Source organism: Diplotaxodon limnothrissa, linkage group LG6, assembly GCF_057381915.1.
Source record: "Diplotaxodon limnothrissa isolate DT_005_m linkage group LG6, D_limnothrissa_male_GT1.1, whole genome shotgun sequence".
Lineage (NCBI taxonomy): Eukaryota > Metazoa > Chordata > Actinopteri > Cichliformes > Cichlidae > Diplotaxodon > Diplotaxodon limnothrissa.
This window is the reverse complement of record NC_140601.1, coordinates 25,274,408-25,300,770: the sequence shown is the minus strand read 5'-3', so window position 1 is coordinate 25,300,770 and position 26,363 is coordinate 25,274,408. Positions and strand designations below refer to the sequence as shown.

Below are 26,363 nucleotides of genomic sequence, written 5' to 3'. Positions count from 1 at the left end.
CCCGAGTAGTAGGATGGGAAGTTTATAAGGTAGTTATGTATGTCCAGATAGCATAGATCTGGGACGCTGAAATACTTTTGCTCTGTTCTCAAAATATATTTTCAATATAAAATGTCAAGCAAATCAAACTGTACATTATAATGCATGTCAAACTCTCTGCAAGGGAATTTTTGTAACTCTGTAAGGGGCTTTTTGATGTTGTGGGTTTCCTGTTTGACGGCTGATGAGGAGGCTGAAGTTGACTTTACTGTCAGAGTTGTATTGTTGTAGCTTCAAGACAGAGAAAGTATTATTTATTCTTTGTATTATGTCCTTGAAACAAACTTTGCTCATTATAAACTTAGCTACAGTGTTTCATTCTGTTAAAGATAATAGCTGATTGGTAACATGAGACAAAACACAGAAAATTTGTTAAAAATAGGCATCATGAATTGTTGTAAACAAAAAGCCATCCTAACCACTGTTTTAGATGGATTTAAGTAATATATTCATATATATCTTGCTGCCAAGGATGGCACAACCAGTTATTAGGTTAAGGGGAAAATGACTTTTTGAGTTAGGGCCTGATAGTATTTGAATAACTTTTTCACATTGCATTTTGACTGTAGACTGACGAAACGTTTCTCCCACTGAAAATGTTACATCCAGATGAACAGAATCAACTTTTGGAGATTTACTTACCTGGATGATTGAGCATGCATCAAGACATTGCATTTTGAATTCACTCGTGCTAGCTTTCTGTAGTATTCAAATGGATTTGATCATCTGAAATATGTGTTGACATAAGTTTTAGTCTGTTTTTGTAAAGCACACATAAAAATACTTGAAAAACTAATACTATAACATTGTCCTGTAATCGTTATTATAATAAAATGTCCTTTGTTCCTATGTGGTAGGTCTGTAATGTTAAACTCACTTCAGGGCCACATAACCTGCAATTTCCAAACCTACTTTGCATTTCCCTGATGAATCATGAGACATATAAATTCTTAAAAAACAACTTAATTTTTACATTTTTTAACATTACTGTTGGCTGAAAGCAATTTTAAAAACAATTTTATTGTTCTATAACCATAAATATAGGATCCTAAAACAGAGGAGCTATTTTTACTTGCTGACTTTACATCAAATTTACATGCAGACTAAGCATACATTTGTTTTTATAATAATATTAATCAATATGTGCTCTCAGACCAACAAAGAGCAGTGAGGTTGACGCTGAAAGAATAACAACTAAGCCTGTCTTTTAAATATTAATTTAACAAAATATTAATTATAGTGCTTCAGAATTTCTTGTGTCTTAATGATAGAGTTGTTGTTATTAAATGTTACAGTATGTTTTTCTTGCTATCAATCCTAAATTAGCTAAACTTCATCAATATACCAACTCTTTTCCAGTCTGCAACATACACTCAAGTCACTAATTTATCTACAGCAGCAGTGCTAATTTAAATTGGTGTTATGTGCTTCATATTTTTCTCATAGTATAGTTTTATCTTTCTTTGTAAAATCAGCCACTTTGTTGCCAGTACACTTATCAACACCACCTATTTCATGTGAATGTGTATGGGAAACCCTGGGTTAAGTTAACGAGTTATTAAACTGCTTCATGTGACCAGTTATCCTGACTGCCAATATCAGGGTAAGTGAATCCAGAAAACGAAAAAATAACTTAGCTGTGCTGAACTTCCTTTCTAGTACATGGTTCTGGAGCAGCATGTTTGAGATTAGACTAAGAGCAAGATCTTATAACTTTGGATGTCCTATCAGCTTAACTGTCCATCTCCCTATCCTTGTTAGTCTAGAGGATGTTGTGTTCATGTTTTCCAATTGCAAACTTTGATTCATCTGACTATAGAAGAATTTTGCATCAGTTAATATTAAATGAGCTTTGATATAGAGAAGATGGTGGCATTTCTGCATCATGTTCACATTTGGCTTTTTCTTGTAATGATAAAGTTTATTCTGCATTTGTGGATGGCACTGCGAATTGTGCTAATAAATGCTAAAGATCATTGGCAATCAATATTTATTTTAAGCCTTTTCATGTGTGTATAGAACTTTCCACATATTCTTAGACTCTCTGGGTGATATTATGGACTTGTGCACAATTTAACATTGAGGAAATTGTTCCACAATTTGTAGATGCAGATTTTTTTTAGATTGGTGAACCTCCCCCAGTCATTACTTCTGAGAAGCTCTGCCTTTCAAAGTTAGTTGACAATCAAATGTTACTGCTTTGCACAACATTTGACTGAAAGTGCTTGAAAAACTATTTCATCTAGAGTACAGATCTTGCTATCATACTATGACCATTTAAGACATAATGTTTGTAGTTGAACCATGTTTGCCAAGGGCCATCCTGTCCCCAACCACATCATAACCACAAGGTAGGCCAACAAAGCCACTTGGACAAATCTTAAAGCAACACTATCAAGCAGATAGGTGCGGATGAGGACAGATGTGGTGCTTAATGCAGTGCAAGATGGTGGTTCAGCACATCTCCCTCTATACGCACAGCACCAAATGGTAGAGTTGGATATGAAATGTTAAATTAACATCGATATCTATTAGTCTTCAAAATGACACAAAAATGTCCAAAAACTGTAGGTTTTCTGAGTAGTATATATGAATCTGTAAAAGAACCATTTAGAAATTAATACAACTGGTATGATAGTATGTTAAATTGCTTTTGGCCTGGGCCTTTTTGTTTTATACTCTTTTTTGTGTGAGTCAAACCATTCACGGTAGGCTGTCGATCAGTAAGGGGAATGCAAAATATTCACAATTAAAATAGGTTACATTTTAATGAACTTTATTAGGTTTAAAAAATATTGTAGCCTACAGTGTATCTGAAAATTCACTGTTTTAAAGCACAGCACACAGATGTATTACAATGATCACATAAATACTAAGGGTTTGTTATAGGAGGATTAAGAAGTTAAAATGATATTTCCAAGTTAAGGTGACTTTAACACCAAGTCGCAATTTTAAAAACTTTGCTAACACAGTAAATATTTATTATTTTTAAATATCTAAGCATTAGAATTCTTGTGGAGGTAATCACTTCCTTACATTGATTTTTTTGGGGGAAAAAAGACCATAATCTTACATAATCTTTCCTTATCAGATCTGGTAGCACAGACTACTTATCAACAATACTTAGTAACCATACTGAGGGAAAAAAAAAGTTCATTACATGTGAAAACTATTCATGGTTGTGTTGGCACTGAAATCTGAACTCTGGGCAATCCTCTTCTTTGGTCTCTGAGATACTGGCTGGATTTCCAGTTCTGCATAACACACATCTTCATTCTAAAATTTCATAATTATTTAGAATTATCATCAAGCACTGACAAATGATAAATGCATTTTAGAGCTAAATAGCTTTGTGTCATTACTATTAAAAAATCAAGCTGTAGCAAAGACAATAAATATGATATATGACCTGATTTCTTCTCATCTGGTCTCTGCTCTCATATCTTTTCTCATCAGCCGGAGGTTTCTTAGCTACGAACATTTAAAACATTTTTTAAATGTACAAAGGCTCTTTTCTTTTACTAGACAAAACTCTGTGATGGTCAAATGATCATGGAACTAAAGTGATGAAAAATCTTGTTGTACAAATGAAACAGAGCGGTTACCTGTCTTGTGATGGTAATATATCAAAAGAGAACATAGCAGAGATGAGAGGGCCACAAAAGCTGGACACAGAGAGAAGAGAAGCATCCAGCATATACCACAGTCTTTTTGCGTGGTTTGAGGCTCACGGGGGTCTGAGTAAAAAAAGCTTTGAAATTAGTCTTTTTCCCCCCTAAATTATTCAGGTAAAAGATCTGGGGATAATTTTAAGTATGATGTTGTTAGTTGCATTACAAAGACCAACCTGTACCAGAATGACAAACATGTGAAACATATAGCAATGAACTTTCTGCTCAGATTCAGCCAAAGGTAGTACAGAAGGAAAATGAACCATAACATATAATAATAGGCACCCAGTAGTTTTTGAAAATTAAGAAAAAGAATATCCTGCAGTGTCTGTTTCAGTCACCTGAATACCTATTTTGCTTACAATAAAGCAAGCAAAATAGATGAAGCTGTAGTAAAAGCCTGGCAAATTATTCTGAAGGAAGAATATATCTTAAAAAATTATTAAACATAAACATTTGTTTTATTTCTATGTTTATTTATTTCTGTATTTGTATTTTTACCATTATATTCATGTCAAATTGTTGTAATAAGCAGACAGATCATTTATTGATGACTCACACTAGAATACTTACGAAGTAGGATCTTTGTGGTGAGGTTTCCAAATCTATAAAGGCATTCAAGATTAATTGTTTCTTTGTCCTTCACCTTAGATTGTTCAGTTCCACAGTAGTAGAAGCCCTCATCTGAATCAGTGATGTTTGTGATCAGCAGGTCATAGGATTGAGAGGAATGATTTTTCACAAGATGGAAATTAGGGAGTGGATTCAGAAGGTTTTGGTAATCAATACCTGGTTTATATTGTCTTTGCTCAAGCTTTGTTTTTAGAACAAGAGAAGGTTGTTTCTCATGAGAGCAATTCCTGTACCACACTATGAATTCTCCAGTTGAAGTTTTACAGTCACAGTAGAGAGTTATGTTTTCTCCTGGTCTGACCATCATCTCCAACACTGTTCCACTGGTCAAATTATGACTAGAAGTTAAAGCTCCTACGGGACCTATACACAAAAACATTAGAAGAGGTTAAAACACGCACAGCTTTATACAAAATCACAATAAAACAGATATTTTTTTACAACATTAGTTCAATGTCAAATAGGACGAAATATCAATAAATCTTGAAAATGATCACAATAATTACCGAAAAGAACAATGAGAAAAACATGCATCATATCCGTGTGTGATAATGAACAGGAGTTAAAAGGCAGCTCAACAAGTCTTACTGACAGATGCAACGACCCAAGCAGATTTTTCCATTAAAGGAAGTGGAAGTTATGATTGGTCGACTGAATGGAACATTTTCTTTGTGGTTGTTTTCTATTGGTGCAATAACAAGTGATGTTTTTGGAATGAATGTAAAAGATAATTTTGACAGATAGTACAGAAAGTGCACTTCAAATATAATTTTCCGAGCCTTGCATAAAATAATTTTTCTGCTTTGCTCAAAACCATTACAGACATGCATGTTAGGATATATAAAAGACCGTTGAGTTAAGCACAAGTATTATATAATTTTGTTTGAATTGCTTAAAGTATGTAGAAAACCATACAGATGTAATCCACCATAAAAGACAAAAGCAAATAGAAACTCTTCTAACAAGGAGCATTTGCATCTGTGCTGATTTTGGTTGTTCTGTTCATGGCAGGAGATGATGATTGCCTCTCCATGATCTCAACGTTCTGTATAAAGCCTTCTCTTTGCTAACATTTTGTCTTTTTTCCCCCTGCACTCTAATGCCTTTGCATCAAACACATTGATCAGGCTGATTAGACAGTGAAGGCCTTAGTCACACCGGCCATGAAATCTGTCAGGTGAAATGTGTATTCCCCCATCTGGTCGATGAGTGGGTGCTGACTGTTGCTAGGTGAAATCAGTCACAAAGAGGTGTTTCTCCAGAGACTTCTTCGTGATTGCTTTACTTACACGCAAATTGCCGCAAACCTTTGTACTTTGCATGGAAGATGCAGACTTGCAAACATTTACCAACTATTCATTAAGTAGTGGTAACTGTGAAAAGGAAAATGAAAGGAAATGGAGAACATTTAGGTTTCCATTTTGTGGTCCACTCTTATCAGTTTCACCACCACTTGGGGATTTCTTTTCCCATAAAGAGGGCATCTTTCACAGCAACCTACAAGCAACCAAAGTAAGGAGGTTTTTGGTTTTAGATCAGCTAGCAACTACTCAGCAACCAGTTGGGATTCAATAAATGGACCCCAGGCCTCTATGACTGGAGATTAAGATAATAAATTGGTGTGTTGTATTAAGTGCTTTGAATACTCAGGGAGAGTAAAAAAGCGCTATATAAGAATCAGTCCATTTACCATTAATCCCTTTAAGACCTAGCATAGAACCAAGTCCGCCAGAGCATTTCAAGTCGCTATACATCAATACAACTGTTATAGCCCAAATTTTAATAATATGTATGCATTAAGTCTATAGTAACTACATAAATTGCAAAAAAGCGCAATAAACTACAAAAAATTGAAAATCTTTTTTGTTTTTTTTACATATATTTCTACTTAGAGACATTTCAGAGGTTTATCCCTCAAAACTTTAAATATAAAAAAGTTGCAAAAAAGAGTTTACAACAACAAATTTATTTTGAGTGTCGTCATAATTTTATTTTTGAGATACACCAATTTTTATATACAGCAGAAAAAACTAAATAAATTCTATAATGCAAATTTGCAAAGAAAACAGCATGTGCATCAAAATAAACTATGTAAAGTAGTGCAATTTGAGTTCTGAGTATCCCAGAAACTATTCAGAAAACCATGAAGTCAAACATGACTTTTAAAAACACCAGTATAGGCTTATAAGGCCTATAAGTAAAAAAAAAAACTACATTGGTCCTGGGTGAGGGACCAGATGAAGAGTGATTCAGGAGACCCTTATGAGAAAAACATTGAGGGAACAGTTTACTCTGCCCTGGACAGGGTGGCAGGGTTACCGGGGCCCCGCCCTGGAGCCAGGCCCGGGGAGGGTGCCCGAGGGCGAGCGTCTGGTGGCCGGGCTTAGTCCAAGGGGCCTGGCCGGGCACAGCCCGAAAAGGGGACATGGGCCCATCCTCCCACAGGCCCACCACCTGCAGGAGGCGCCGTAGGGGTCAGGTGGATTGTGTGCCGGGCGGCGGCCAGAAGCGGAGGCCCTGGAGGACTCCCCAGCTACAAAGACTGGCAATTGGGACATGGAATGTCACCTCTCTGGTGGGGAAGGAGCCTGAGTTAGTGCGTGAGGTTGTGAGGTACCGGCTAGATATAGTCAGGCTCACCTCTACGCATGGCTTGGGCTCTGGAACCAGTCTCCTGGAGAGGGGCTGGAATCTGTCTCAGTCTGGAGTTACTCCTGGTGAGAGGCAGCGGGCTGGGGTGGGTATTCTAATATCCCCTCGGGTTGCTGCCAGTACATTGAGGTTCTTCCAGGTGGATGAGAGGGTTTGTTCCCTGCGCCCTGCGTTCCCCGACCCAGGGTGTCCTGACTGTCATCTGCGCTCATGCGCCGAGTGGCAGTTCAGAGTACTGATTGGTTATTGGACTTCTGTGCAAATCACAGTTTGGCCATAACGAACACCTTGTTTGAATGTGGCACCAGGACGCTCTAGGCCGGAGGTCAATGATCGATTTTGTAATCGTATCACCAGACCTGCGACCATATGTTCTGGACACCACCAGGCTGCAGAAGGAGTCCTATTGGGCTTGGTTAGCCTGTGGGACTTTGGAGGTAGCTGACAGGTAATGACAGGCCAAGCGGAATGCGGCTCGGGCAGTGGCTGAAGCAAAAACTCGGGTGTGGGAGGAATTTGGAGAGGCCATAGAAAAAGACTTTTGGACTGCCTTGAAGAGATTCTGGCAAACCGTTAGGCGTCTCAGGAGGGGAAAGCAGTGCTCTTCCTGCACTGTGTGTAGTGCTGGCGGAATGCTGCTAATTTCGACTGAGAAAACTGTCGGGCGGTGGAAGGAATACTTTGAGGACCTCCTTAATCCCACTGACATGTCTTTCGAGGAGGAAGCAGAGTCTGGGGATGAGGGGGATGACCCGCCAATTTCCAGGGGCGAGGTCACTGAGGCAGTTAAACAACTCCTTGGTGGCAGAACCTCTGGTGTGGATGAGGTCCGCCCCGAGTTCCTGAAGGCTCTGGACATTGTAGGGCTGTCCTGGTTGACACGCCTCTACAATGTTGCGTGGAGATCAGGGGCAGTACCCCTGGACTGGCAGACTGGGGTGGTGGTCCCCATCTTTAAGAAGGGGGACTGGAGGGTGTGTAACAACTACAGGGGGATCACACTCCCAACCAGTTTGCTCAACCAGTCTACATGTGTTTTGTGGACTTGGAGAAGGCATTCGACCGTGTCCCTCAGGGTGTCCTGTGGGAGGTGCTGCGGGAGTATGGGGAGTCTGGCCCATTGCTACGGGCCATTCGATCCCTATACAACCGTTGCAAGAGCTTGGTTCGCAATAAGTCGGACTCGTTCCCGGTGGGTGATGAAGCCAAAACAGGAGAAATATGCTCTCTCTTTCTAGTCCCTGTCAGTACTCTTGCTGCAGCATTTTGGATTAGCTGAAGGCTTTTCAGTGAGTTTTTTGGACATCCTGATAATAATGAATTACAGTAGTCCAGCCTGGAAGTAATAAATGCATGAACTAGTTTTTCAGCGTCACTCTGAGACAGGATATTTCTAATTTTAGAGATGTTGCGCAAATGGAAGAAAGCAGTCTTACATATTTGTTTAATATGTGCGTTGAAGGACATGTCCTGGTCAAAAATGACTCCAAGGTTCCTCACAGCGTTACTGGAGGCCAAGGTAATGCCATCCAGAGTACGAATCTGGCTAGATACCATATTTCTAAGATTTTCAGGGCCGAGTACAATAACCTCAGTTTTATCTGAATTAAGAAGCAGAAAGTTAGCGGCCATCCAGGTCTTTATGTCTTTAAGACATTCATGCAGATTAACTAATTGGTGTGTGTTATCTGGCTTCATGGACAGATAGAGCTGGGTGTCATCAGCATAGCAGTGAAAATGTATGCTATATCTTGTAATGATGCTGCCTACGGAAGCATGTATAATGTAAACAGAATTGGTCCTAGCACTGAACCCTGTGGAACTCCATAATTAACCTCAGTGTGTGAAGAGGACTCTCCATTTACATGCACAAATTGGAGTCTATTAGATAGATATGATACAAACCACTGCAGTGCAGTACCTGTAATACCTACAGCATGTTCTAATCGCTCTAATAGGATATTATGGTCAACAGTATCGAATGCTGCACTAAGGTCTAGCAGGACAAGCACAGAGATGAGTCCACTGTCAGAGGCCATAAGAAGATAATTTGTAACCTTCACTAAAGCTGTTTCTGTGCTGTGATGAGCTCTGAAACCTGACTGAAACTCTTCAAATAAACCATTCCTCTGCAGATGATCTGTTAGCTGTTTGACAACTACTCTTTCAAGGATTTTTGATATTAAAGCTGAAACTTTAATTGAGCTTCTGCACTTAGTAAAATTTATGGCAGACACATTTACTTGTGACAGTAGGGATCTATCATATCTTCCACCCCACATTAACTTGGTTAACTGTTAAGACAGTTACTACACGATGCAAGTTTGTTACAGTCAGGATGCAAGAAGAAAAAATTCCAAATATTTTAACTGACATTTTATTTGATTATTAGTGAATTGATTATTACATTATTTTCAGATAAGACAGCTGCTAAATTGAAATCCAGAAAATGGAAACATTTCCAAAACTCAGATGAAAACTGTTATTCAGAGTTTACAAAATACTTTGGAAAACAATGATACAAATCAACAATTAAAGACAAAAGCTATATATTTTACAAAGGATATTGTATATAGACCTGTAGTATGATCACCCCCCCCCCCCCCCCACCCCCACAATCTTTTGAAAAACTGTGACAAGAAAACAACTGCTGCTTCAAATAATAAACACTGTAATTCCTATAATAATCAAACACAGAAAAATCACAGAAGGTTTTATAATATAGATACTATTGTTTAACCAAAGTTTAACCTGACTTTAAAATGCTAAAAATCATTTGAAATAATTGAAAAAAAAGAAATCAATTTACATGAGAACATCTTAACTACCACAAAAACTTTAATATCATGTAGAAGCAAACATTATAAAAAGGGAAAAAGTAATAACTAACATTGACTTTATTTTTAAGCGAATATATGAATAAAGACTGTTTTCAAAATCTATTTACTAATTACTATATATGTCCTTACTAAAAAAATCAATACATTACTTTAAAGAAAATGTAACGTGGAATGCATTACTTTTTTAGTAATCACCCAAACAAAAAAATGTACGCACATCTGCTTCCAAAAACATCTCATAATGAAGCTTATATATAAGTTCAATAGGGAAGCTCTGTAGTCACACTTTTGTCTGCTTCACAGGTGTTTGGTAGATAATCTAAGCATTACATCATTTCCACTTTCACACACTCTCAAACTCATTTTGACATCACTGGTCTAATCCTATCATGCCACATTCTTCGAGCCAATCAGCCTCCACCCCAAGTACTTTAAATCTGTCTGTTCATCTGTAATTCTCCGTTGCAGACGCCATCATGCAACCCATCTCTCTCCATCTCCACCTCTCCCTTGTTACTCTCCTCCATTCAAGCCAATCTTCATCTCCACCACTGTCTAGACTAGTCCTTCCCTAATCCCTATCACTGCTGAGATTCCGTTCTTCCAAATACCTTAATTAATTACAACATCACCAGATCCTATGATACAGACTATAACATATCTCCTATTAAAATCATGGTCTAAACCATAGGGCACCATCAGAGGTCTTCTACAGTCTGCAGTTTTACATGTTAGATTTCTTTCTGAGGCACATGATGGGCAAAAAGTGAAACAGGCTGGAATTACTGTAAATATTTCAGCTGATCAATGTAAATACTGTGTGCACAGTCACTTCAAAAGTTCACATAATTATTAAATCTAATATTTCTCTAATATTTGGCAATGGGGTTATTGGTCTCTCAATATTCCTATAAGATTCATTGTATATTGTAATCACAAGTTTAGATACCAAATGGTAACATATCATCAGCTATAAATTAGCACTTGGGGACTAAAGATGCGTACTATTTTTATTCTTTGTGTTTACACTTAGAAATGAAGTCTGCTCTGACCTGTGAAACCAGACACGCTTCGAAGAGGGAAGGGGTAACTATCTTTGTCAATTTTCTAATATGAAGGTCAATTTAAGTTAAAATTCTGAAGTGCCCCCATATATGTTTAATCTTAAAAAAACATATTTATTTATTATTCTCACCCTTACTCCATACACTTAATGATATGGAGGAGTCTGTACTAAGCATTTATGTATCTGTAGCAACTGGGATACTGATACGGTAACTTATCAACACAAGAATGCAACAGAATTACTACAGCATTTATTCAGTGAATTGATTAAAAGCAAAGGCCTGTTATAAATCCCTGTGTTAAAGCTAACAACTCTGGTAATGTCACATCATTAACCCATTGTTGTATACATCTTAAATGTAACCTCAACCAGTTTAAAGTTCATTGAGAAGAGAAACTTTTAAATTTAGTCACTGCTCAACTTTGTGTGGTGAACAATACAAAAATTTCTCAAACAATTTTGACCTTTTTATATCTAAACTTTGGAGGTATTGATGGCAGAATAAGTACAGAATTCAGAACTATAGGTTATCTTCTTCTTTGGTCTTTGTGTTGCTTGACCCGTTTTCACTGTAGCGTAAAACACATCTTCATCCTGTGAATGTGCATTTTAATTAAGGATTAATTAATGATTGCAATGACTTTGACTTTCTGTAAGTCACTGTTAAACATAATTCTGTATATTGGTGCATAAAGAAAGTATAAGCACTGTAAATGGTGAAACCTGTATTCGTTCTTAAGAATAAAGATAGAAAAATGGCTGCACTAAGAGATGGAAATATATGCCTATTATTAAGAAAACAAACCATAATTTTGATTCGCCACTGCATGGTGTTGAGTAATTGTTAGAAATTACTAACAATAAATTTGCTGTGTGTATAAAATTTGTATGTAAAAATGTCAGCATCTATAGTCGCTACTGACTTTAATCCATTAAAAACTTTTTTGAAAGTTTTTGTTTTGTAGAATTAATTATGAAAAAAAAAAACTGAAAATATAACAGAAATTGGATACTAATGCAATTTACCTGATTTCTCCTTGCTTTTCCACTCATTTCAGGTTTTTGCTGATCAACTTTCAATCCCAGAAATAAATACAACATCATTACAAAAACATCCAACAACACACAATGTTAGAAACCGCAAGTGACCAATACAGGCACATTCATTCATGCAATACTTAAATATAGCATCTATTTTCCAACAATTTGTAATATGATTACAAATATTTGAAGTTTTTGGAGAACGTTATGATAACAGATTGAATCAGTTATAAAAGTGGTTGAAAGAACTGAAGGATGGATTGAATAAAAGTGCTATATTTAGCAGTTACCGTTTTTCTGGCAGATGTGATGAACAAGAAGAGAGACAAAAAAGGAGAAAACAGCAGATGCTGGACACAGGATGAATAGCAGTTTCCAACACATGCTACAGTCTGGTGTAGTCAGGCAATCAGTTGAAGTTGAGTAGTGTTGGTTACTCGAATCTAAATTGTTCACAAATATTTTTCAGTTAGGTCTGTGCTGTGTTTTTTGTTAATATTTTCATATTACATAAGTCTTTCTAAACATCATTATCCTTTAAAGGCTATTTTAAAGAGAATCAAATATAATTATATATCAAACATATAATTCTCCACTGAACACAAAGAACTACGACTAATACTAAACTACTACTTTTTCTAATACTACTGTAAAGTGTAGAAGTAAACTTAAATCTAATTTGATATACAAAGAGGTGTTTACAAAGGTTATAAAGCTAGTTATGTAGCTATTTGGTGGTTACGTGTTTTGATATTTACATGTTTACATGTTTGAATGTTTAGACATGCATGTTCAAACCAGTAATAAGTATGTGTTATATCTACTTGGTTGTTTTCCCTGTTTTGATCTGAGTTTAAGATTTCCTGGCTTCTGAGAGGTCAGTGAAGTATTCATGAGGGCGGCACACAGGAAGTGTGGGTTGTTGCGGTGTGCTGAGAGTAAAGTGGCTGCTAAAAAGTTATCCGTCTCCATCTTGCTGTTCCTAATTATTCAGAGAGATTCCAAACCATCTAGTGAACCCTCACATTACACTACTACTAATAATAAAAAAAAAATAATAATGATAAATCACACCACAGTACTTACTAATTAGAATCCTTGTTGTAATGCTGCCGTATCTGTAAATATATTTGAGATTGATTACTGAAGTCTGTTCCACCTTGAGCGTCCCAATTCCACAGTAGTAGAGGCCCTCATCAGAATAAGAAATATTTATGATCAGCAGATCATAGGATCCAGACGACTGGTTCTTTACAAAGTGGAACCGAGATAGGGAATTCACCAAAGTTGCTTGGTCAGTGGTGGGTTTCCATGAATCCTCTTCTAGTTTTAGAACAAGAGAAGGTTGATTTTCATGGGTGCAGTTTCTGTACCACACAAGAAATTCCTTACTTGATGTTTTACAGTTACAGTACAGAGTAATATTGTCTCCTGATCTCACCACCCTCTCCACCACTGATCCAGAAATGTAATTGCCTCCTGAAAAATAAACACAGTACAAACGTCTTTTAGACAAAAGTCTTCTAATCAAGTATGTAAGTTGATGTAAATCGTAAAACAGAATTAATAGTTCAAATTCCTTCAAAATTTCAGTTCAACAGAGTTTAACAAAGTTTACCCATCCAAAATATTACCTAGAAGAAGGACAAGAATTATGTGAAGTCTGTCCATGTGTGACGATGACCTGTAGTTAAAAGACGCTACAACTGGTTTGACTCTCGGATCTTATGACCTGCTCATATTTTTCCATTAAAGGAAACGTAAGTTGTGATTGGCTTGTTGAAAGGAACTGTATTCTGTGGTTGTTTTCTATTGGTGTAATGTTATGTGATGGTCTAGATGTAAAGACGAAAGTTCTTGTGGTCTGTTGACAATCTCAATGAAGGAAGATATTGAGATGAAATTTTCTAACCCGTGGCAATCCCTTATTGGACCGAACTGTGGCAAGATCTGAAAACTGCTGTTCACAAACGCTGTCCATCTAATCTGACTGAGCTGGAGCTGTTTTGCAAAGAAGAATGGGCAAGGATGTCAGTTGCTAGATGTGCAAAGCTGGTAGAGACATACCCTAAAAGACTGGCAGCTGTAATTGCAGCAAAAGGTGGTTCTACAAAGTATTGACTCAGGGGGCTGAATAATTACGCACACCCCACTTTTCAGTTATTTATTTGTAAAAAATGTTTGGAATCCTGTATGATTTTCATTCCACTTCTCACGTGTACACCACTTTGTATTGGTGTTTCACGTAGAATTCCAATAAAATTGATTCATGTTTGGCTGTAATGTGACAAAATGTGGGAAAGTTCAAGGGGGCCGAATACTTTTGCAAGCCACTGTATACAGTATTTGGAGTGAAGATGATGGGATGGCTGACTGTGGTCCTGCCCCTAACCTGATTAAACACTTGTGGGATCAGCTGGATTGTATACATGTATGTTCATTGTTTTCATTTTTTCTAGACTTGGTTTTGTTTATTTCTTTGAAATTACAAAATAGTTTAGCTTCAAAATAGTCTCTATGTACAGTATCTCATAACAGTAATGACATCCCACCACCATGCTTCACTGTAGGCAAAACACACTTGGCTTTATACTCCTCACCTGGTTGCCCCCACATACCTTTGATAACATCTGAACCAAATAAATTTTCTTGGTCTCATCAGACCACAAGTAATCCATGTCCTTAGTCTCTTCAGGATACTTTTTGTGGGCTTTCTTGTGCATTATCTTTAGAAGAGGCTTTCTTCTGGGACATGATGCAGCGTGAGGCGTATGATCTAAGCACTGACAGGCTGACGCTCCTTCAACCTCTGCAGCAATGCTGGCAGCACTCATACATCTATTTTCAAAAGAAAAACTCTGAATATGATGCTGAGCACATGCACTCAACTTCTTTGGTCCTGTTATGAGTGGAACCTGTCCAGTTAAACTGCTGTATGGTCTTAACCACCGAGCTGTAGCTCATTTTCATGGTTTTGGCAATATTTTTATAGCCTAGGCCATCTTTATGTAGAGTAACAATTCTTTCTTTCATATCTTCAGAGAATACTTTCCTATGATGTGACATGTTAAACTTCCAGTGACCACTGTGAGAGAGTATGAGAGCAATAACATCAAATTCAACACACCTGTTCTTCATTTGCACCTGCTGTTGTCCCACAAGAAGATGTAATAAAATATTTACAAAAATGTGAAGGCTCACTTTTGTGAGATACTGTATATTATTCTCTCGTGCTTCTGAGTTTAGTTAGTTCTTGGTTCATGTCTTGTAATGTTAGTCCTTAGTCATGTCTCTATATTTGTTACCCTTTCCTTGTGTCTAGTTGTATGTCTTGAGTCTGGGTTTCGTCTCTGTGTTTATGTTTCCCGTTATATTTTAATAGTCGCTCGTCCCATGTGTGTCCTATGTTTAAAAGTGGAGGGGGGAGGTGGGGGGAGGGGAGGGGGCAGTATCTTCCTTCTTTGACAAAAGTCGAATCCTCTGGAAAGAGGACAAGGACACTTGGTGGTATAGTGAAGGTCAGAAGGACTTATATTGTGTCTTTGTGGATCTAGTGAAATGATACCATAACATAGGGAAGTCAGGACTGGCAGAGACATATGTGATATGTGGTACAAGACATGTATGAGGACAGGAAAACAATGGTAAGATGTGTGGTAAGAGCAGCAAATGCAAATGCCAGGCAGTGACACAATAGTCCATGCCACCATCACTAAGGAAAGTGCAAAATAGTCACAAACAATAAAATAGGTGAAATATTTTATTAACTATACTTTAATAACAGACATATTACACTTGCTACATGAAAATGTTTAAAGAGAAACTGATAATACCTCTCTGTTAAGACTATAGCATTAAGCCAGTTTTAAAAAGATATACAGTGTTGGAGATTATTATTTGATCGCCTGCTGAATTTGTAACTTTGTTCATTTACATAGAAATGAACAGTCTTAAAATCTTATGGTAGTTTCATTTTAATGGAGAGAGACTGAATACCAACCCAAACCCAGGAAAAAAAACCCACATTAAATAAAACTCATAAACTGATTTGCATGTCAGAGTAAAATAAGCAAAAACATGACTTAGTACTTGGTCAAGAAACTTTTGCTGGTAATGTAATGTGAAAATTGTAGTTAACCCTCACATTCAGATGTAGGTGGTTAGAACTTCACTGTATGATTTTTGTATAACCTTTGTATGCTTAGATGAAGTATGTCTATGTGTCAGGATGACCTGGCGAAAAAATCCTTAGCTTTGCTTAACTATGTTTCACTATGTTATCTGCTAACTGTTAGGGTGTAGAAGGAAGAAACTTGCAAGATGACCAGTGCCGGGAATTGCTCTCTGCCCAGCAACAGGCAGCACTCCCAGAGTAGCATTTCTAATTTTGATATAAAATGTCAGAGAAAATGGCAGCCTCGAGCAAGCCAGGATATTAGTTTACAGAGGCTGTTAAAATTATATGTCTAATGTCAAATGTTGGTGACACAATAATTTCATCCTAATTGTACTGACATATTCATAGGGTTAATTTTTGAGACAAAATATCATGAGGTAGTCATGATTTTGCAAATATTCCAACCAACAATGGTGATACAAGATCACAGGTGAAATTGGATGATGACTTGATGGTTCATTACTGTATTTGAAGCACATGTGTGACTGCATGTATTTGGAATGTCTCACTGTTATTCATCAGGTGACAGAGGCAGCTCTGCCATGTTGTAGCTCGGACAGAGGTGAAGAGGCAAGGTCACAGGTGACTGACTGATGATTTGGTGCTATAGATTAACTAGTATTTATTTTATCATGACAATTGTTAGGCTGCTGATGTAAATTGATTCATTAGTGTCTGTTTGACAAAGAATCTGAATTGACACATCTCACTTTTCATATGGCATGAATCAATGTGTTATTTTATCTGGTAGCAATATGTCCTAGTGCAGTCAGAGGGGAAGAGCCAGGGCCAAAGGTGAGGCACATCAAGCACATAATAATAATAATTTTAATCTGAGGATAAAACGCATGTACTGAGGCTGAAAGAAGCTTCAGTGCTCTCAGAAGACTAAAAAGATGGCTAAGGTTAACAATGACTCAAATGAGAAATGCTGCTGTATGTCCACCAGGAGAGACCGGACAGTATAGATGTAAAACAAATATGCCAGCAGTTTATCTCAGTTAACGAGAGGAGAAGGCATGTGTGTGGTCCCTTCACATAGTGGGCATTGAGTTGTTGTGTGGGACACCAGTAGTCCATGTCTGTTGCTGTAACAGTAGTTCATGTTTGGAATAAAAAATCCCAGGTCACTGATTTGATCGGGGCAATAGTGCCTAAAATGTTGCATAATTTTGCTGAGAGATCTTTTACTTTGTGGTAATCTTAGATGAGTAGTTTTATAGACAAAACCCACCGGGTCATTCAGTGTTCCCTTAGTGCTAATGTATAAGAGATGTTGGTGTAGTATAACTGAAGTAATGTTGTTAAGTCCTTAAAGTCATATTCTTTTATTGTCATGACTGTATTTGAAGCTATTTTTTATGTTTGTATGATACCTGATTTATATGAAATATGGCTGAAGTAAACTAAACTCTAAAATACTTAGTCAGTCATTTGTTTAATAGTAATTTAACATTATATAATTCAAATGTAAAACTATGAATTGTAATTTTAAATGGTTTAAAAGCATGTAGAATAGCATATGTAGGCAAGTATATTTCTCCTTTTTTATCAAGAAGTAAAGACAAAAAGGGGAAAAAAAGAAACAGGGTGGTTGAATCATCCGTCCCCACCAATGTCAAAACCAAATCTACGCCCTGGGGAAGGATTTAACTGTTCTGGATGGGACGACATCTACTCATCATACTCAGGTTGAGTGTGGTGTTTAAATGAGTTCGTACTAACGGGCCAAAAATGTGCCAAGCAAACATCCCCTACACATTTACTCTACACCAGCCTGAAAGTTACACAACATTCTAAACATGATGCGTGAATTTCGCAGCAGAAATTAAGATATGAGACTCAAACCAGGCAACATTTTTCCAATCTTCTATTCTATTTTTTGGCTGAATAATACACAGTAGTTCTCAAGACCAACAGTAAGAAAAATGAAGAATAATCACAAACAATGGAAACAAGTGAAATGTTTTTAATAAACTTTACAGATGTATTACATTGCTTGCATAAAAAGTAAAGCGAAACTGTTTCACATATCTAACTTAAAGACTATAGCATGATCCTCTTGGCAAACAAAGTAAATATATTTTTATTTTCACAGATCTAAGCAATTCTGTGGGATGTAATAAATACCGTTGTGATAACACTGTTGTGAACAAAACATGAATTAATAAGCACAAACACCAAAAGTATAAAATATAAGTATAAGAGTATAGAATTCATTATACAGCCTGTTGCACTGATGGGTTCATTGCATGCTGTCAGTATTAATGGCAGAGTAAGTGCTGAAATCTGAGCTCTGGGCTATCGTCTTCTTTGGTCTCTGTGACGACTGGCGGAATTCCAGTGCAGCATAACACAGTTCTTCATCCTAAAGATATATTTATTTAGAATTATCATCATCTATTGATTTAATATGCTAAAATGAATTCACTGCTAAACATTAATGAGGAACAGCAGAAAATAAATGCTAGCAGTACCGTAGTTTTCGGACCATAGGCACCATAAGGTGCACTGTCAATGAACGGTCTGTTTTCATACATAAGGCACACCGGATTATAAGGCGCAGTAAGCGAAACAAAACAGTCAGATAAGTCAAACTTTACTCAACTCATTCTTCTTGCTTCCTCCACTTCCGTACTATTGATTCATTAATGTTGAATCCTCTCGCAGCTGCTCTATTCCAGTGTTGCTGGGAGTATATTAATGACTAACCGCGTATTGTGGATGGATTATTCCAGTTGTTCTCCTGAAGTTTGGTCAGTTTACAGCATCCCAACATGCGATTGCATTTGTCCCTCATCATCGGGAACCCTCATGTTAACTTTTATGGAGTGGAAAAAGTTAGCATTCATCCTCCAGCTTCACTGTGTTTGTTAGGCTAACATAGCTGTGTCGCTAGCGATCACATAGCAGATCATTATATATCAGCTAGTCCAACTTCAGTAACCCTACAAATGTCACTGCTGTTTAGTTTTCTGTCTTCATTTATGTTGGAAGTGATAGCAGAGCAGTATGTTTTAAATTTTTCAGAAATCTCTCAGTCAGAACATGCAATATCATGTTTAGGTTGAAACTAGCGAGCTAACTTCCTGCTAACTTCTAACTCTGTTAAATTTAATAAATTCTGTTTTCATGGATGCCTGGATGTTAAACTTAATTGTTACACTTGGTAAAGCAGCAATGCTGATTATTTTATTAAAGTTGAAATAATTTAGACAGTTTTTAACTCTCAGTGATGCTGCAGTGTTCGTTTGACTTTGGGAACTGAAGCGGACGGAGTTTTGGACCCAGATTACTCCGAGTCCGCTAGGCTCCTGACTACGGTAGCTGTAATGCTCCGACAATCCAGAATTCATACATAAGGCGCACCGGATTATAAGGCGCACTGTCGATTTTTGAGAAAATTAGGATTTTAAGTGCGCCTTATAGTGCAGAAAATACGGTATTATAAATATTAAATATCAGTACATATAAAGACTGATGAAAGTTCTTAATTACCTCATTCCATCTTTTCTGTACTCTTTTGCTGTATCTTTTCTCATCATCCTGAGGTGTCTTAGCTATAGAAATTAACATAGTGTTATTATAATTCAGTACACCAAAAGAAAACAACTATAACCAGATTAAAGGAAAAATCATAGTAAAATTATAATAGCAGAATTATAGAGAAAGTGAAAATATTTCAATTTTAGAGACAAAAACTTAATTTAATCATGATGGCAAAATGAGCACGGAAATAAAGAGATGAAGAATAATTTGGTAGACAAATTAAACGTTGAGGACTTACCTGTCTTCTGACAGTAATAAATCAAAAGAGAAGAGAGAAGTGATGAGATAACAGCAAAAGCTGGACACAAGGAATAAAGTAGCATCCAACAAGTTTCATGATGGTGCTCACTTGAAGCTGTAAAACAGCGGTTCTCACTTGAACCTGAAAAACAAAAGTTATCGAGGTTAGCTCATTGTGTAGACTGATGATAACATACAGTGGGGCAAAAAAGTATTTAGTCAGCCACCGATTGTGCAAGTTCCCCCACCTAAAATGATGACAGAGGTCAGTAATTTGCACCAGAGGTACACTTCAACTGTGAGAGACAGAATGTGAAAAAAAAATCCATGAATCCACATGGTAGGATTTGTAAAGAATTTATTCGTAAATCAGGGTGGAAAATAAGTATTTGGTCAATAACAAAAATACAACTCAATACTTTGTAACATAACCTTTGTTGGCAATAACAGAGGTCAAACGTTTACTATAGGTCTTTACCAGGTTTGCACACACAGTAGCTGGTATTTTGGCCCATTCCTCCATGCAGATCTTCTCGAGAGCAGTGATGTTTTGGGGCTGTCGCCGAGCAACACGGACTTTCAACTCCCGCCACAGATTTTCTATGGGGTTGAGGTCTGGAGACTGGCTAGGCCACTCCAGGACTTTCAAATGCTTCTTACGGAGCCACTCCTTTGTTGCCCGGGCGGTGTGTTTTTGATCATTGTCATGTTGGAAGACCCAGCCTCGTTTCATCTTCAAAGTTCTCACTGATGGAAGGAGGTTTTGGCTCAAAATCTCACGATACATGGCTCCATTCATTCTGTCCTTAACACGGATCAGTCGTCCTGTCCCCTTGGCAGAAAAACAGCCCCATAGCATAATGTTTCCACCCCCATGCTTCACAGTAGGTATGGTGTTCTTGGGATGCAACTCAGTATTCTTCTTCCTCCAAACACGACGAGTTGAGTTTATACCAAAAAGTTCTACTTTGGTTTCATCTGACCACATGACATTCTCCCAATCCTCTGCTGTATCATCCATGTGCTCTCTGGCAAACTTCAGACGGGCCTGGACATGCACTGGCTTCAGCAGCGGAACACGTCTGGCACTGCGGGATTTGATTCCCTGCCGTTGTAGTGTGTTACTGATGGTGACCTTTGTTACTTTGGTCCCAGCTCTCTGCAGGTCATTCACCAGGTCCCCCCGTGTGGTTCTGGGATCTTTGCTCACCGTTCTCATGATCATTTTGACCCCACGGGATGAGATCTTGCGTGGAGCCCCAGATCGAGGGAGATTATCAGTGGTCTTGTATGTCTTCCATTTTCTGATGACCGCTCCCACAGTTGATTTTTTCACACCAAGCTGCTTGCCTATTGTAGATTCACTCTTCCCAGTCTTTTACTCCTCTAAATATACCTCTCAATATTGTGGCCAAATAGTTCAGTCTTTTTCATGTCTGACTTTTATCCATTACGTATTTGGCTCGTCTGTGTGGGCAGCTGCATATGTCAGTCGAGCTTGAAGATGTCGATTTTGGAGCAGGGACTTCTTTACTGGTCAACACCCTCTCAGTCCATGGCAATGTAAAACTCAATTCACTGTGGGCAGTGATGCTGGCATTTGAGGAGTTTTCAGTTCATGGCATGTTTGAGCACTGAATTGTCCCTGAACATCTTAACCAGATTCCTCCTATTTCAGGGTTTGTCTGAGTCTTCTTCCTTGGCAAAATGGCAACATCCAAATAAGTTGCACTTATTTATAATTGTCTCAACTGATAATCTTGGACTCTACAGTCATTTAGAAAGGTCTCCAAGAGACCTTCCCAACTTATACAATTCTCTTTCTTAGGTCTTCACTTAGTTCCTTGGGGTTTCCCATTGTTCTGAGTATTGGTCAATCCAAAGATTGCTAACAAATAAATTATTATGGTTATAATTATTGTACAAATTGATATGTTTGCAAAAAGAAACTACCAAATGTAGTCAGTTGTGATCACTAATGAGACATTAATATGCCTTGACTTTGTCTGGTTCAAAGACATTGTAGAACCTTCAGCACCTCCTTTTAATACATTACTTGTTACTTTACTTAAAAGTAATGCTATGCTTTGCATAATTACTTGCCAGGAAAAATTATTTGTTACACTACTCATATGTTACATTAAGTTAGTCATTACTCCATAAAATGACCTGAAACACATCGTTTGATAATAACCAGCTAATGTAGGCTACAGCCCCATGTACCAACACAAATCTCGATCTTAATGGGGACACACGTACACTATTTCTTTCAGTTTTTAGATAGGAACACTAACCTGACAACACAAAGCAAAGATTAAAACCAGCTCAAAGAAACTTGAAAATGATCGACACAGTCATTCTACTTTAGAAACATGAACAGGTAGAAATGGTGACTATTAGCCTCAATGCTCATCACTGTTTTTTGTCCCTGTTGAAGATCAGTCAGTTTGTTCTCAGCTTTAAAATTTCTCTCAGTTCTTGTCTAGCTTTGTGTTAGCATGTTGTGTATGTAGATGCTTGCAAAGAGTTAATGTTGTGTTAGCAGTATAATGTGGTTGTTTCTGTCCTGGAAGCTGTTTCCGCTTGACCATCGTGCTTGTGTCCTTTTGTGCAATAAAAATGTAATTAATGTCCACTCCTCAAAAGCTGTATTGCTGTACTGCTCCACCAATTTTCTCCTCTCAGACATGAACTGAAATCACCTGATTTTAAAAATGTGCAAATTGTTTCTGTCTGCCGCACAGCAAATGAATGAACCTTTGTAATGCAAGTGACAACATAATTGTAACTGTAATGTGCTGCATTATTGAATTTGTACAGTAAAATGTTACTGGAAAATATAATGTGATTACAGTAATGTGTTATTTTTTAATGTGTCACAGCCACCACTATACATATTTGAACCTGTACATATAATTTTGACCCTGTGTGAATGAGTGAAAATCCAAACAAATGGAGGAATCCTCTGTGAATTTTTGCATCAGACCTCACCAAAATCTCAACTGCTTTCAGCTCAGATTAAGCCAAATGCTATTTAGGTTGTGGACAGTGAATCACAACACAAAATACAACTTTTAAATATAGGAGCAAGTGATATAAAATTTTTATGTTCGAAATAAACATATTAGCTCCTCTAAAAAATTGCAACCAAAGTTGCAAGAAAAACAGTTTTTAAGTAATCTCAAAATCTGAAGCTCAAGTTTATTTTTTATTCTATTGCTCTAATGCCAGCATTGAACATTACTATATATGATAGTTTCAATAGTAAAACTAATTGTCTATGAATTATCATAACAAAGTAGAAATTAGAGTACAAAAGATCATATAACCTTGCAAGATATGTGCTTTAAAACTTCAGACGAAGTTGTACAGTATAAATGTTCTCATTTTTACCTACATTCTGACACCAGGCTCATCTTTTAGCCACAAAGATGAGGGCTTTTTACAGATGTAGTTGATATTATAGAGGATAACCCAGAATGTGCTGTAACAGCATCTAGCTTGTTTTAAAGAAGTAAAACGAATAAATAAATAAATAAAATATTTAGTAACGGCCACGTCATTGACTTGATTTCAGTTTAGAATGCAGTTTGCTTACTGGCAAAAGCTTAAGACAGCTTTATTTAAGGCCAAGCAAAGCATTCTGAGGGACGGAAAGTGTTAAAACACCACAAAGAAAACATAAAAAATTTGCATTTCATTTACAACTCCGTTTGTCAAAAAATTAAAAAAAATTGCATCTTTCTTGTTTCATTTTAAATTTATTCTGGTGGCATGCAAATCATCATAATCATTCACCTACTATCTACTAAACAATCAAACTGTCCATTTTAAAATGCATCATAATGTAGGATCATATCTTCTTACTGTGGTTAGTTTTTCAAAGGGCTAAAAAACAGTGCACAGATAATGCAAGACTCACCAGAATCCTTATGAAGCAGGATCTTTGTTGTGATATTACTATATGTGCGCACATATCTTTGGATAATTTTTTCTTCATCCTTAACCTTGAGCTCTTCAGTTCCGCAGTAGTAAAGGCCTTCATCAGTCTCAGTGATGTTTGTGATCAGCAGGTCATAAGATTGAGAGAAATTGTTCTTTACCAGATGAAAATCAGGAAATGGATTCAGGAGATGGAAGAAAGTAGACTCATAATCTGAGTGTGGGGCACCATATCTCCGATCCAGCCAGGTTTTTAATACCAGGGAAGGCTGCTTCTCATGAGAACAATTCCTGTACCACACTATGTATACTCCAACTGATGATTTACAATCACAGTAGAGAGTGATGTTTTCTCCTGGTCTCACTCTCATCTCTATCACTGATTCATTTCTCAGATCTTGACTCGAAGATAAAGCTCCTGGAAGACACAAACAAACAAAAATTAAAGTATGTTCACATATGCACAATTTTTAAACATTCAGAATGAGAAAAATGTTTATTGTTAAAATGGGATATTGAAAAACATTTAGATGATTTACCTAAAAGAACAACCAGAAATGCATGCACCCCGTCCATGTCTAATGACGATAACCTGGAGTTAGAAGACAACAACACTTCCTATTAACAGATGTCATGACCTATGCACATTTTTCCATTAAAGGAAATGTAAGTTGTGATTGGCCTGCTGAATGGAACATTTCTTTGTGGTTGTTTTCTATAGGTGCAACACCAAGTGATGTTATGATGGTAACCAGAAAGATCATTTTCCAAAAATGAACAAAAAAAGAAAGAAAAGAAGGAAAAGCAACAAAAAACACACACACTGTAAAAAAAAAAAAATCAATAATCAATTACACTTTATTGAAAGCTTTTATTAAAATCAATTTATACATGCATTTTAAATATGTATACATACCTAGACCTTCTAGTCATGCACAATTATTGTTTAACCACGTTTTATATCACTGGAATCTGAAGAAGTTGCCCTCTGTTGGGTTATAAATAAAGAAAATATGTCCACATTAACAACGATGGAGGACACAAACAGAATCAAAAATTAATATTAAAATTTCTTGATTTAAGATCCTCCTCTAAACAGACCATCTATCGTTATGTTATTGGTTCCCTTTAGGTGGTGATCTCAGTGTTAAAATTTGGCAGCAATAATGAGCAGCGCATAATTGATATTATCTATGCAAGATACCAGGGGACCATGGGCAGTGTAAATAACTTGGGTGGAGCCCGAATAAAAAAAAACCTTCAAAACACTGCAGTATGAAAAGTAATGCTGAGGTTTCTTGATGATGCTGATGATACTTGGTGTTGATTATATTGTTTTTTTTATATAATACCACACTGGATGATCAATCCTCTGTCATTCTGCAGCATGAGACAGAGCCTGTATGGTGACCAACCTTGACTTTAAGGACACAAGGAAAATGATTACAATTTGTTTCAAATATCATTTCTTGGAAAAACAAAAAACGGTAATCTTGAAAGTGCTGTCACAAATAACACTTCCTAATATTATTATTTTCTGAATTGTGCTGATTCTCCCTCTCTCTCTCTCTCGCTATATATATATATATATATATATATATATATATATGTTTTTTTTTCTGAAAATACATTCTAAACTACTGACAATAAAACAAATCACATTCTGCACTTAATACTGGTTCAACAGCCTGAAGGTTTGTGCATGCTTGTGAGGGACTGTTTATCATTGTGGGTTTCCTGTGACTTTCACAGAACAGGGGGTTGTTAACGTTGGGTTTACTGTCAACTTATATTGTTGTAACTTCTTGTAGACTACATAGCTAGGTTGAAAGTGAAAGTGCTTTCACAAAAATACATTCTAATCTTATTAGTTTCTGAATTTCCTTGAAGAAAAATGAATAAAACCACTGTCATTAGTATTAACATGAGTTACTGTGGCGGAGGCGTGGCCCCGGGCGCAGCTGCAGGGGAGGAGTGGAGCGGAAGGCTCATCAGGGCGGCGCTGCGAGGCCGGTAAGAGCAGCTGATGTTGTTTATGGACTGATGATGGTCTCCCTCCGCTGTGTTTATAGTGAGACGAGGAGGAGCGGCCAGGGGAGAGATCAGCTGGGCTCGTGAGCTGTCAGACTGTGTGACTGAGTCAGCTGTCAAAACAACAAACACTTGAATAAATGTGGAAGTTGGCTGTACCTACCTGTGTGTGCGTGTGTCTGTGCCTGGTGTATTCCACAAGTGGTGCCGAAACCCAGGAAAGTGCCGGTGGGGAAATGTCCGACCCACAGGCCGCGCCACCCGCCCAGCCTCTGCAATTCTTGGCGCAGATGCTGGCGGAGATGGCGACGATGAGCCGGGATCAGGCGGCCGACCAGCGTGCCCACCTGGCCGCGCTGCGGGAGCAGACGGACCGGCAGACGCAAGTTCTGGAGCGGCTGGTCGGGGCCGCTGCCACGCCGAAGCCCTCGCCACTGTCGGTGGCGGTGCCCCGGATGGGGGACGGGGACGACCCACAGGTT

General features: G+C 37.5%; 2 protein-coding genes across 2 annotated transcripts; both read right to left on the bottom strand.

The window, feature by feature from the left end:
- Positions 1-3,195: 3,195 nt before the first annotated feature.
- Positions 3,196-4,650, bottom strand: LOC146630640 (uncharacterized). Its single transcript, XM_085356003.1, has 4 exons — positions 4,266-4,650; positions 3,645-3,776; positions 3,449-3,510; positions 3,196-3,315 (listed from the first exon to the last, which is right to left on the bottom strand). Exons 1-4 carry the CDS (start codon positions 4,648-4,650, stop codon positions 3,196-3,198), a joined length of 699 nt encoding a protein of 232 aa, XP_085212129.1.
- Positions 4,651-18,364: 13,714 nt separating this feature from the next.
- Positions 18,365-24,426, bottom strand: LOC146630639 (uncharacterized). The gene is made up of 5 exons (XM_085356002.1): positions 24,390-24,426; positions 23,831-24,268; positions 19,907-20,050; positions 19,618-19,679; positions 18,365-18,487 (listed from the first exon to the last, which is right to left on the bottom strand). The coding sequence occupies exons 1-5, from the start codon at positions 24,424-24,426 to the stop codon at positions 18,365-18,367; spliced, it is 804 nt and encodes a 267-aa protein (XP_085212128.1).
- Between the last annotated feature and the right edge of the window lie 1,937 nt (positions 24,427-26,363).